This window comes from Thunnus albacares, chromosome 16, assembly GCF_914725855.1.
Source record: "Thunnus albacares chromosome 16, fThuAlb1.1, whole genome shotgun sequence".
NCBI lineage: Eukaryota > Metazoa > Chordata > Actinopteri > Scombriformes > Scombridae > Thunnus > Thunnus albacares.
This window is the reverse complement of record NC_058121.1, coordinates 8,242,904-8,256,219: the sequence shown is the minus strand read 5'-3', so window position 1 is coordinate 8,256,219 and position 13,316 is coordinate 8,242,904. Positions and strand designations below refer to the sequence as shown.

Genomic DNA, 13,316 nt, shown 5'->3' with positions numbered 1-13,316 from the left:
TTAATTAATAGTTGGAAAGATTTTCAAATACTGTATCTCTAATGAGCAGCAAAAATATTTTTTGGTGAATGCAATGATAAAAATGCACATATTTTGTACAGAAAGAAAAGGGGAGGAAGGAAGGAAGGAAGGAAGGAAGGAAGGAAGGAAGGAAGAGGGCAAAATGAGGAAGTAAGGGAGGAAATAAGGAATGAGTGAAGGGAGGAACGAAGGAAAGAAGGAAGAGAGGATGGAAGGACATAAAGAAGGAAGTGAGGATACAAGGACATAAGGAAGGAAGTGAGGAAGGAAGGAAACAATCGATTGAGGAGGTAAGGAAGGACATAAGGGAGGATGTTAGAAAGGAAATGTGGGAGGAAGTAAGGAAGGAAATTAGGAAGGAAGGGAGGGACGAAAGAATGGAAAAAATAAAGGAAGACAACAAACAAGGAAGGAAGAGAGAATGGGGTGGAAGGAAAGAGTGGAGGAAGAGAGAAAATAAATAAGGATGCAGGGAGGACAAAAATGAGAAAAGAAGTAAGGAAATGAAGGAAATAAAGATGTAAGGAAGAGGGAAGGTATGAAGGAAATGGGGAAATAAGTAAGGTAGTGAGGAGAGAATACATAAGGAAGGAAGGGAGGAAATAAGGAAGGCAGAAAATAAATATGGAGGGAGGGAAGGAGGGAAGGAGTAAGGAAGGGAAGAATGAAGAAAAGAAGGAAGCAAGGAAGGATGTAAGAAAGGGAGTAAGTAAGGAAGGAAATAAATAAGAAAGTGAGGAAAGAAGGAAGGAAATAAGAAAGGAATGGAAGAGGGAAGGGAGGAGGTAAATAAGGAAGAGAGGAATAAATAAGGAAAGATAAGAGGAAATAAGGAAGAAATTGAGGAAGGAAGGAGGGAAGGAAGGAAATAAGGACGGATGTAACAAATAAATAAATAAGAAAGGAAGGGATGAATGAAATATATAAGGAAGGAAGTGAGGGAGGAAGGAAATAAATAAGGAAGTAAGGAAGAAAGAAAGAAAGAAAGAAAACTGAGAGATGGGTAGTCACAGACCAATCAGCCTGTGTTATTTAAAGACGTGTCAGTGAGAGCGACAGACTGGGAGGAGTTGGGAGGAGGAGGAGAGGAGGACAAGTGTCGGTCTTGTTGTCAACAAAAAGCCTCTCCAAATGATGACAATAATGAACCACCTACACACTGTCAACTGGCGTTCTCCCTCTTCACTGTCTCTCTTTCAGCCTTTGTCTCTTTTTGTTTCCTTTTTTTTTCCCTCCACTGTTTACTCTGCATATCTGCATCGAGTTGTGATATTGCTTGTTCCACGGTTTCTGTGAAGCACAGGAAGAAGCTTGTGCCTCGAATGTTACTATTGTGAATATGAATAGACAATAATCTCTCTGTCTTTGCTTGTCTGTATGGCTTTGTTGATTTCCGTGTCTTTGTCTCAATTTATTAGCCTCCATCAGCACAGTTGTAAAAAAAAAAAAAAAAAAGTACATACCAAGACTTTCATGACAACAATAACGCCCAATTTACTGCACTGCAGCAATGTGCAACTTGAGTTTCTCATTTATTTCACAACATTAACATCAGAACAACTGACTTCATGCAGAAGTAAATCAGTGTATTTTGAGTTGTGCTGTTTGCAGAACAAAAGATATTATTTCATGAAACATCGAAAAAAAGAAATGGAAACAAAATGATCTCACTCAACCCCAGGTTTTAGTCTTTGTAATGTTAAGAACCAATATTAGACTTAAAGAACAAGACTGGCAATATTCTATATTTTCTCTAATTGAACCAATCCCATGAAAAGACTAAACCGACAATAAACTACTCCTATTAACAAGTAGTTCTGATATACTGTAGCTTATTCCTTCAATGTAAAAAGACAAACAAATAATACAAACAGAATAAAAAACTATTGAACACATCCATGAGCCACGCCCTTTTTACTTGGTGACATGTTTCTTCATTATGATGACTCTGGGAACTGTAGTTTATTTTGAGTCAATCCCACATGCACCTTCCGACTGCTATTGGTGCTCACTATCACAACAAATGTGTGTGAATCCACAGCTGAAAATAGTCCCTATAAATGCACTATTTACTCCTGTTGAAAAGATGTTTCCTAAAAACTACAGTGCCCAGCTGTTTAAGGAAATTACTGGGCCTTTTTTAAAAAGTGAATTTATGTGACCCGTTTTTAAAGATATAATTCCTCTGTAGGAACCAATGGGCATGATGTGGTTGAGTGCCACAGAGGAGTATGGCAGTTGGAGAGTATGGAGAGACGCACTAGCATATCTTTGTTGGGTTTGGTCTTTCCATGGGTTTTGTTGACAATAAGAAATATATAAACCTGCCAGCCTCATCCTTTTAATGTTTTTAGGCATGATGAATAGAAGTGAGAGACAATAAAAGATAGACAGTAAAAGCCTTTCTTTCAGAGACTTAATGAAAACTGTTACCTCTGAGGTGTCTCTGCCTTTCTTTCTTTCCGTCTGTATCTCTGCTTTCTGTCTCCCTATCCCATCCTCCATCTCCTCTCTTTCAATTAGTTTTTATTTAATGGTTTCTTGGCACAGTAAGCTCTCTCTCTCCCTCCCTCTCTCCCCGTCCATCAGTAGTTGTCACTCTGCGTTAGCCGCTACATGCCATTGATCTGTTCTCAACAAGAGATAGTCAGATACGAGGGCTGGGCTCAATTCACTTTGCATTCAGTCCATTCAAAATGTCAATAGAAACTGCAACTCATTACCTAATGACACATCATTCACTCTGACTCTCTTTAGTTCCAAAATCAGTAGGATATGATCGTATTTTCATGAAATAGGCATACTTTTAGAGAACAACAACTTTGTGGATTAATGGAATTAAAAGTGCAACATGTAAAATAGAAAGAGCTTAAAAAGTTTGTTTCCTCTTTCCCTGCCAGGGTGGCGGGATCAAGATTATTGACAGAAGGTTCGGCCAGCCGGTGTACCCGCCCTCACCGAGCACCAATCACATCGCTCTCCTTCCAGAGAACTTCCTGGTGTCAGAGACAGCACAGCCAATCAGTCGCAGGGATTTTTTGTCTGTGTTGGCCAATGTGACCAAAGTGATGGTCCGGGCCTCTTATAGCACAGAACCCAGCGCTGTGTACAGGTGTGAACAGAAACATGCACACATACAGTACACTTCATGCAGTAAAATACACTATCACACATAACCTGTTAGGTATTAGTGGATGATAACATACACTGCCTAATGCCTTTATTTTATAGCGATAGTGGAGAGATGATAGGAAATTAGGGAGAAAGAGATGCAACAAAGGTCTCAGATTTGAACCAGCAGTGTTGTGGTTGTTGTTGCTAAGATGGCTCACCACTCACAGCAACACATACAATAAACTAATTTCCATACTGTAAGTATTATTTTTGCACAGCCTTTACACTATGCTATAAAACTTAAAATATGTATCAAATAGTGGTGTCAAATTTCAACTCTCAGCGGTTTTGAGATACCATTGGTATAAGCCTTTATAAAGAAGAACAACTTACTCGCAGTTGCCTCTCAAGCAGCCCTTTCTTATTGCCTGTAAATAACTTTACTTTAACCTTTTATAACCTAAACATAAAGATGCTGCCTGAAAGAATCAATTCAGATATCTAAAGTTCTAAAAACCTAATCAGCTAAACTGCCCTGTTTATGTACAGTGTGTGAAGATGTATGTCTTCTACCAATGCGCTACATGTTTATGCCTTCTTTGTGTGTGTGTGTGTGTGTGTGTGTGTGTGTGTGTGTGTGTATGTAGACTTCACTTGTTCTCAATGCAGGTAGCTAATCCCTCTGACAGAGGTGAGAGGACGGCATCAGCTGTGGAAATTTGCTCTTGTCCTCCTGGATATGCTGGAACCTCTTGTGAGGTAAATGCACACATAAACACATAAACACACAGACACACACCCACTGCAACTTTTAAAACCTCCATAATATCTAATAGAAATCAGTCTTGGAAAAAGTACATAAGTAGTATATACTATATAACAAAGTTGGTCATTTTTAATGTAAAATGCCATCCAATTTATTTACAGATTAGATAAAATAACTTAAACAACAAACACATGGACAGCAAGTTCTGAAAATGTATTCATGTGTTTCCAATGACAGTTATAAATAGTTTATTCATCAAAGCTTGCAAAAACAACCAGCATTAAATACCAAAATAATACCAACATAATTGCTAATGGAGATTTAAAAACCTGTGGTATGATTTAGGTTACAGTATGTCAGAATAGAATAAAATAGAAAATGCATATTTGTTAATAAGGATGAAGAATGTCACTATGATATATAATATAAAAAATGTGGTTTTATTATGTTTGTCTTTAATATACCTGATTCTTAAATATGTTTTAGCATTTGTGAACACAGGCTTCCTAAAAAGAGAAACATAACATCACAGTGTAGTGTTTTGTTTGAGAGTGCAGCTGTCTTATTGTTATTGGAGTCTTGACTGATATATTATTTTAGTATACATGCACCCACACAAACACACACACACACACACACACACACACACACACAGGCAAGCTCTCATACATGCACAAAGTTTACAAAAGTCAGATAGACAAACATACATAATCCCACAGAAACATACAGTATTACACACGTAATTGCATACAAACAGACACACTTGAGGTGCTAATTAGAAGATCACAGAGTAATTACTTCACACTACAGCAACTTAAAGATAGACAACTCTGCCTATCTTGCTGAATGTGTTTGTGTTTTTGTGTTTCAGGAGTGTATACCTGGTTTCCGGAGGGTTAACGGGATTAGATATAATGGTGTGTGTGAAGCTTGTCATTGCCATGGACATGGTACACAATGCCACGAGGTCACAGGATACTGCCTGGTAAGATGATCAGTAAGTTGATTGTATGTCTCATTTATTTATTTATTCTTTCTTTTAAATTGGTAAGCCAAAAAAAAATGAAGAAAGAAAAACAAAGAAAAAAGAAAAACAAACAAATAAAAAGTATGCTTTTTTCTTTGAGAAAAAGTACCAGACATCAAGTGTTGAGAACAACAAATGTACCTCATGAAAGCCCCTTACTGCTTTTGATATTCACAAAATTGCAAAAGATAATACTAAAATGGAAAAACATTTGAAAATGGTGCAGAATGTTTCTTTCAAGCCACAGTTTAATTTTCAGACAGAATATTGCTTGTACTGTGTGTGTACTCAATACATTATAAAAAAATGTTCACTATAATTTCTCTTTTAAGTCATAAAGCTGTCACCCTATTTATCATCATTAAGATGTAATGGTAAGTGACCTGTCTGTCATGAGTAAATGAGCTGACATTTTTATTTATATTTTGAACAGTCAACCTGCCTGCATGAACAGCATTGATTTTCAGATGAATAATTCAGAAAGGCTCTACATTGCTCACAAGTATTGATTCATTTTAGTTCAGAGTTGATCCTATAAACTGTAGAAAAACCATGAATTAAGTGTCGGTGACGTCACTAATTGGTCTCTGAAATCTGGAGTTGGATCTTGGCATTATTGTGTCCGTTGATTGTGCTCAAAAATCCAAATTTAGGCAACAAGCTTGAGCTTCAGTGGAGCAAAACCAGCAGCAATTGGTGATGATATCCTGAGGGAGTTTAGACTGGGAGACACTTTAAGCCTCAATGTCATCTTAAAGCCTTTGAACACACGGCTTTAAATATTTTTAAGCATTTTTCTATAACACTTCTCAATAAAAAAGCATCAATCAAGGTTAAAAAAAAAAACATCTTTCAGTATTATCTATGAGTTTAACACTCAAAAACTCTTACTCTAACTTGCTTCATCAGGACTATGTAACCAAACAAACCACCAACTGTCTTCAGATTTAATACAACTGTTGATAAATTTGGTAACACTTGATTTTACAGGTAATGTTACCATAACTCCTGATTGGTGCACTCTCCAACTGAGCACTGCCCACGTCAAACTAGTCAGAAGAACTCAGAAAACAACAAAACTGTTCAAACTTTGGCAGAAATGAGGGTTTGGTAGAGAGTAGTTACAAAGGAATGAAGAACAAATCACTAACAACCTGATAAGTAATGAGTCGTTAATGAGTAGTTTCTGAATAACTGAATAACCTAATCTAGGACGATATAATAGATAATGTTGAGTTTCTAGAGAACAGACTGGAAGAGATGACATTAATGAATCATCAGGGAATGATTCGATTATAAATATCTATGAATCAAAATACTGAGCACTGTCTTGATGAGTTTTTCCTGATTAACTCTGAAGCAGACGCTATGCAGATCAAAACTAGTAACAACAACCATTACCAATCCATCATGTGAATTAATCTCTCAAATGGTCTCATATGAAAAGAAAAAATACACATTAATATTGTATTGAAGAGAGAAGTTGTGAGTTTTCTCAGTCGCTTTATCTTCATTACAATCTTTTTTGTAAACTGCCAATAAATCAGTTGCAGAGGAAGAAGGTAATCTTCTTGGAGCCACCATCTAGTGGCCATTAGAGGAACTTCAGGTCATGGCATTTACACCCAGGTTTCACACAAACTACACATTCACAGAGATAAACATTAAGAGGATGACACACACACACAAACACACACACACACACACACACAGACACCAATGTGCAAATGTGCACACACACATATATGCCAACCTGCTCATGTGGATCCACACACACATCGTCACTCCCCCGTCAATACATCGCCTTAGGCTTAAGCTGTCAGTTAGCATCAAATACACACCTCCCAACACACACACACACACACACACACACACACACACACACACACACACACACACACACACACACACACACACACACACACACACACACCGAGAGAGAGAGAGAGCTGTGGGTTTTGTATTACCATGTTATGTTTCATTATAGATGAGGAGGATGCTGGGATATGTCAGAGAGAGAACACACACTCTCTGAGACAGAAAAAGACAGACAGACTGGCAGGGTCTCTCTCTCTCTCTCTCTCTCTCTCTCTCTTCTCTCTCGCACACACACACACACACACACACACACACGCATACAAAGAAAAAGAGACAAGTTGACATTAAGTCACTCATAGATGTACACACACACACTTGCACACATACACTTCCTGTTTACATATTCATACACAGTGACAGGCAGACAGATAGAGGCACACACTTCCTCGAGGACTGTGTTTTCTGAGGAAGGGAAAAAACAAGTGATCAACCTGTAGATATACAATGATAGTGGTCAAAGAATAAAAAGATGGAATAAAATAATAATAATCAACAGTAAAATCAGTCAGACCATTGTAATAATAATAATGGGGACTACTGAACCATAAACCCTGTATTGTGTATTGTGCTGAACTATAAACTGAATGTATCATTACACCCTCAGTGGTTAGCATTAAGCAGAAACAAGTCGACAAAGCAGGCTACAGAAAACCACCTAAAGGAAAAAACTAAAAATAAAAAAAAAGTAGTGTAACACTTTCACCAATACACACATTTGTTGACAGGTTCTGAGGGACATTAGTGCGAGTGTTTGATTGTCCCTGTGAGTCATGTGCTTAGTTACTGTTGTAACAAAATGTGATGTGACGCTAATACTAAACCATATCATTAACCTTGACCTCCTCGGGATTGTTTCTCCTCATGCTCTCTGCTTGATAATAATTTAATTTGACAGCATTATTTGATCACAACATGCTTTTATAAAAAAAATGTTTCTTTGTTTCAAATGTTTTCTCTTTCCTTATTGCAGTGCTGTAACCCTTGAGCCTTTTTTAGTTTTTACCTTTCTGACTTTCAATATCTTTAGCTTTAGCTTTATTAATTACAAATTTACTTGATTTGTCACTTACTATACGACTTCATCATCTGTTTGTTTTCCCACCTAACAACACCAAACAAACACTAAATAAACATGCACTGTCTGTCAGGACTAAAAAAAAAAAAGAAAGAAGAAAGAAAGTGTTACTTGAATGAAAATTTAGAAAGTGGTGAACCTGCCTGAAAACACATGAATTGTGAGTGATTGATCAAACGGCTTGTTTGCCAAATAGCTTGGTTCTCATGACATAAATGAACTTTAACCTTTGTGTCTCCTCCAGGACTGTTCCCACCACACCACAGGCCCCCACTGTGACACCTGCCTACATGGTTACTATGGCAACGCCACCAAAGGGTCACCTGCGGATTGTCAGCCTTGCGCTTGTCCGCTCAATCTGCCTGGCAACAAGTAAGTTATCAAGACGCCGGGGCTAATTCCGCCATGATGACACAATTTAATCAAATGCCTCAATCTATCACTGCTGACCCCAATGACTCTGTGGCCCCAATTCTCTCTTTTTGACCTGTCTCCTAGTAATGTTCTCCTCTCCTCTACTCTCCTCTCCTCACACTCAGACTACTTTTTTTTTTGTCTTAAAAAGATATCACCACAGAAAGCAGCTTCATCACTGTATGAATATCATGGTAATCACATGCATAGAAATATCATAGCAGGTAGGAGCATCAAAATAAGTGGATAAACATTATCTCTGTGGGTGGAAATGTCATCACTGTTGGTAGAATCAATGTAAATTCGGCCAGAAAATGTTACACAGTTGTAAACCCAGACCTCCCACATGTTATTGCAGTAGTTTAAACCTTTTACCATACTATTAGTCTGGTATGGAAAACCACTTGCTGTGCTTACATCACAGGCTCAAATAATTGTTGTTCATGCAACAGAAAAGCAATTATATCTGTCTCTGTGAATGCAGTTGCACCGTCTATTAATAAACTCATGATTGATCAAATTCATAACAGCTATTATTGATTATTCACTGGAAAAGGTATGTTTGAGCATTAGTCCGCCTAGCTAAGCCGTGTTGGCCCATGGATAAAAATACATGTCTTCATGGCCATTGTTGGCCCTGATCAACCTTCCATCTTCCTGTGAGATCGCCTACGTGGTGATGAAACCTGGTCAGGTATATTTTTATGGTCTTACAAAGACTGGGGTCACCACTTGATCCTTGGATTTTCAGAGGGCTTTCTGATGGAAACTGATACGCACAAAAAATATAGAAGCGTTAGTTCACGGCAGGAAATATTACCTCTGCTAATATGCATCTGCAATTTCTCTAAGTGGCCAGAGAGAGATGCTGTATGTTAGGTGCACAGATGTCACCAGCATGGACACACATACACACACACACACACACACACACACACACACACGCACACAGACAGCAGCAGCTGAGAATTTTCATGCAGTCATGACACGTCATGTCCAAACTTCTCAGAGCTAAAGAAAGACACAACTCTCTCTCTCTCTCTCTTCTCAGCTTTTCTTTCTCCCTCTAACCCCTCCAGTAATAATAGCTTGAAGGTGCTGTTCCTCTCAGCCCCTCAAAATAGCCATCTAGTCCCTTATGTTCACTCAAGCCAATCACTCAAATAGCCAGCCAGCCAGTCAGACTGTTTCGGTTAGCAGTAATGTCTAAGCTCTGACAAAGTGCTGTCCATATTAGTTTCAGCATAGGAAGCAGGGTGGCGATTTGTAGCGAATCAATAGAAATTAGTTTAGTCTTTCAGTGCTGTTCCTTTTTATTTACACCAGGGCTTAATTACCTCACTGCCAAGGATGTTTCCAGTCTTTTCTGTCAGTAAGCAGTATCTATCAATCTATCCATAGGGTCTATACATATGGGCCATAAACATTTTCACCCAAAAATTCAATTCCACTTCTTTTACCACTTCTCTTACAAATTTCATCATTTTTTTTGGCACATAACATACATTAATGGCCTGGGAAAAAAATGTAATTGATGTATCTTGATATTCCACCCTTTTTTCTGTCATTGTTTTTTTCTGTGTAGACTAATTAAATTACACATTTGTGCAATTTTAACCAATTTTAGACAACTTGTGCACACGGCAACATAAACTTATAAGACAATATTTTTGTGGTGTTGAGTCTGACTCACTTGAAATTTTAAACAATTATTCCTTGTAAAAAGCCCAAATACTCTCAGGATTTAAATATTCTCCAAAAATCTTAATGCGGATCTGTATTACATCTGTATAGATTAAAAGCTTTCAGCATGTTCTATTATTAGAACAACTGATTTAGAGGAATGTGGCGCCTTTCCAAGCTATTTGGATTACATTTGCATGAATATAAAGAAGCACCTATCTGATTAACTAAAAACAAACATTCCTGTCCGGTTATTTGACCTATTTTTTAACAATTCATTATTATGATATAAAATGACATATTCCAAAATAACATTATCCACATAATTAACAATGTGCACCTCTTGAATCAAACTATTTTCTCAAAATTTTACACACAAACATTTCTTTTGGGAGAAATTTTTACTTGTTTCACACATGTTCATCTGTAAAACAATTTTGAAAAGAAACTTCTACACCCACCTGATATACAGTAACTTCTGGCCATTATGAGTATAGTTGGTTTAAAAAATATTGTAAAAATGTTTTTTCCCCCTTTAATACAACAGCTATTATTCAATTATTATCCATTTTATATAACAGTTGAGTGTTATTTTAAAGATATTTGTTGCTAACACTCACTGGCCAAGCTAGCTTACTTATAACTCGGTCAGCTAGCTCACAGTTAGCGATCCTGTCTGTCAGCTAGTGAGTCAGTCTGGGACCTGGAACCCGAGCCAGCAGAACTATCTATAGTTTATGGAAGTGGGAGGGTGACAGAATGAGGGTAAGAGACTATTGCTTCACTCTGTCTCTGTGTCTCTCTCTCAGTTCATTTTGGGTACAATTCGTAGGGAAGAAGAGTGATTTCAAATTCAGGAGTGTGTGAAAGTACAGACAGATGTGAGATGTGGCTGTGAGAGAGACAAGAGGTTCAGTGCGTGTCTCTCAAAGTGTGAATGTGAGGATTGAAAAGTGAAAGTAGGGACACAGGTGTGTGTGTGTGCAGAGGGAGACGAACAATGGCCTTAACCCGTCTCTGTCCTCTCCTCTTCTTCCTCTTCCTCTTCCCCCTCTCCACACTGGGACAACGTTACGGGATCCATCAACAACTTCAACAAAAACAACAACAACGTCGACTCGGCAATCACAACAGCTTCAGCCCCACCTGCCACCTAGGTGAAGAAGGGGAGTTGCTGTGCGACCAGTGTCAGCCTGGATACACAGGGCCACGATGTGACAGGTAACACACACACACACACACACACACACACACACACACAAAACACCCACTGAATGTCAAAAGTTAAACATAGAAAATCACACAAAAGAAAACACACATATGCACAAACTATATGCCTTTATGTCAAATGTTATGTCTTTAAGTTGATTTTAAAGTTTAGCTAAGTTCATTACTACTTAATAAAGATCTGGAAAATGACTTCATCGCTGTTAATCAAAAATGTTTTTTAACAATTTACAACAGCATTAACATGAATAAAACGTTACTCAGTTAAGCACTAAGTATGTTTCATGACCAAATTGTGGCGTCAGTACAGAATTACCTGCATAATTTCAAGTGTGCATAAGAACACTCATCTTAAAAATACAACCATTATTATTGTTGTCATTCCTCAGAGTGACAACTTGAAAATAACTCTGGACAGCAGTCAGCCATTCCCAAATGAAAACAGAACCTGCTGCTCATTAGCTTGTGTTTGAGTGCTTTCTTATATGTCCATCTAGCTGTCTGTGCACAGCGTATTTATTAGTTGACTGACTGATTCTTGTTCCATTAGCTGTGAGTGTCTTTACCAATTTGGACTAATGAAAAGTGTCTCTAGATGTTAATCTTGTTAAAACTTCAGGATTTACTGTCTTTACTGTTTGGTGATGCAGACAGAGTAAATGTTATCTTTCACCACCCAGGCTCAGTGAAATACATGTGGACTGTTTTTGTATTGACCTGAAAATGGCCACAGTCCAAATTCTGAGGTAGTATTCAGTATCTTTAATTTGGTTCATTTTGGAGAATATTATTGTTGTTTAATTCCTGTACAAAAATGTTGCTGGTGCAGGTGTTAGCCTTGTATTTCTGAAAATTCAGGCTGTCAGAAAAAGCCTTGTGTTTAGTAACTTAAGCCAGCTGAACATTGAATAGCAAATGAATGTTGTTGGCACCATATTGTTGTGTGAGCTGAGGTATGACGTAGACCTGAGGTTAAAGTCCTTGCCATGATGTGAGGTACTTTATTTTCTATTTCTATATTCAATACACACTGTACATAAAAAAGTGGTCTCATAAAACTCATATATTTCTTGTGGAAAGAGGAATGTTTTCTATCGCTTGTTTTCTCAAGTTTTTCTGTATGAAGGTCTGCAGTACCAGATTTGTCAGAGAGGTACCATGAAGACACATAAGAAGGAATCACACATAAATATTGGCATCTATTTCTTATTTGTCACCCTTTATAAAGGTTTTATGAGTTAAGAGTCATTTACTACTGCTTTGTAGATCATTATTAAGAACAACTTTTGGGTTTTTGTCTATACCTTCTATTTGGTAATGTTTATAATTTATCATAAATAAATACTCATGTTTCTCACTTTTTAATAAGCCATCAAGTCTAAAGTTATAAATGCTAGTAAGTCATTTAAAGGGGTTTCGATCTACTGTATTAAGTCTGCAGTTGTAAATGTTAATAAGTTTTAAATGAATTGATCTTGGTCCAGTTAAGTGGTCAAACAGTCCAACCAATGTTGTTCTTGTTAATGACTTAACTGATTAAAGTTTTAGTAAATTATTTATTAATCATTAATAAAGCCAAATACCAAACCAATTGATTTATAGCCATCATACTCTGGACATTGGAGAATATTGACTAGACTGCATTATATCAAACTAGGTCTGGTTGGGTATCGAGATTTCAAGAGACATCTTCAAAGTGCTGGCTTGATTTTCTTATGGTTTATCACTGAAGACAACATTATAGGATATTGTATACACTGAACTTTACAGTATGATGCATTCATTCTTGAATTTTCTGTTACTGAAATTTGAATTTTTGTAGACTGTGCTTCACCTCCTGTACAAGCTGTCTGTTTCCCTTGTTGATGATAGCAATGGAAAATGCTGTCATGGAAAAAAATAGAATTTCTATTTTGTTATCAGTCATTGTTTGGTGGGTAATAATATAAAAATAATTTTGGTAAGAGGCACTGTGCTTCAAATAGGTGTTCACTTCCACTTTCACCAGGCCTTTGCTGTGTGTTGCCAGTTAAAAGAGAGGTGCCGGTGGCTACAGGGCCTCAGCTCGCTGCCCTGCATAGTCTGCATGCCTCGCCATGCTGTCCACAGCA

At 37.5% G+C, this 13,316-nt stretch overlaps 1 protein-coding gene across 8 annotated transcripts in view; it reads left to right on the top strand.

The window, feature by feature from the left end:
• lama2 (laminin, alpha 2) overlaps positions 1-13,316 on the top strand; it is a 206,846-nt gene that overhangs the window by 91,025 nt on the left and 102,505 nt on the right. For all 8 annotated transcript variants that reach the window (XM_044376462.1, XM_044376459.1, XM_044376460.1 and 5 more), the window contains exons 16-20: positions 2,922-3,133; positions 3,783-3,894; positions 4,773-4,886; positions 8,126-8,253; positions 11,113-11,199. In XM_044376462.1, coding sequence (XP_044232397.1) covers positions 2,922-3,133; positions 3,783-3,894; positions 4,773-4,886; positions 8,126-8,253; positions 11,113-11,199 — 653 coding nt within the window. The remainder of the gene's footprint in view (positions 1-2,921; positions 3,134-3,782; positions 3,895-4,772; positions 4,887-8,125; positions 8,254-11,112; positions 11,200-13,316) is intronic.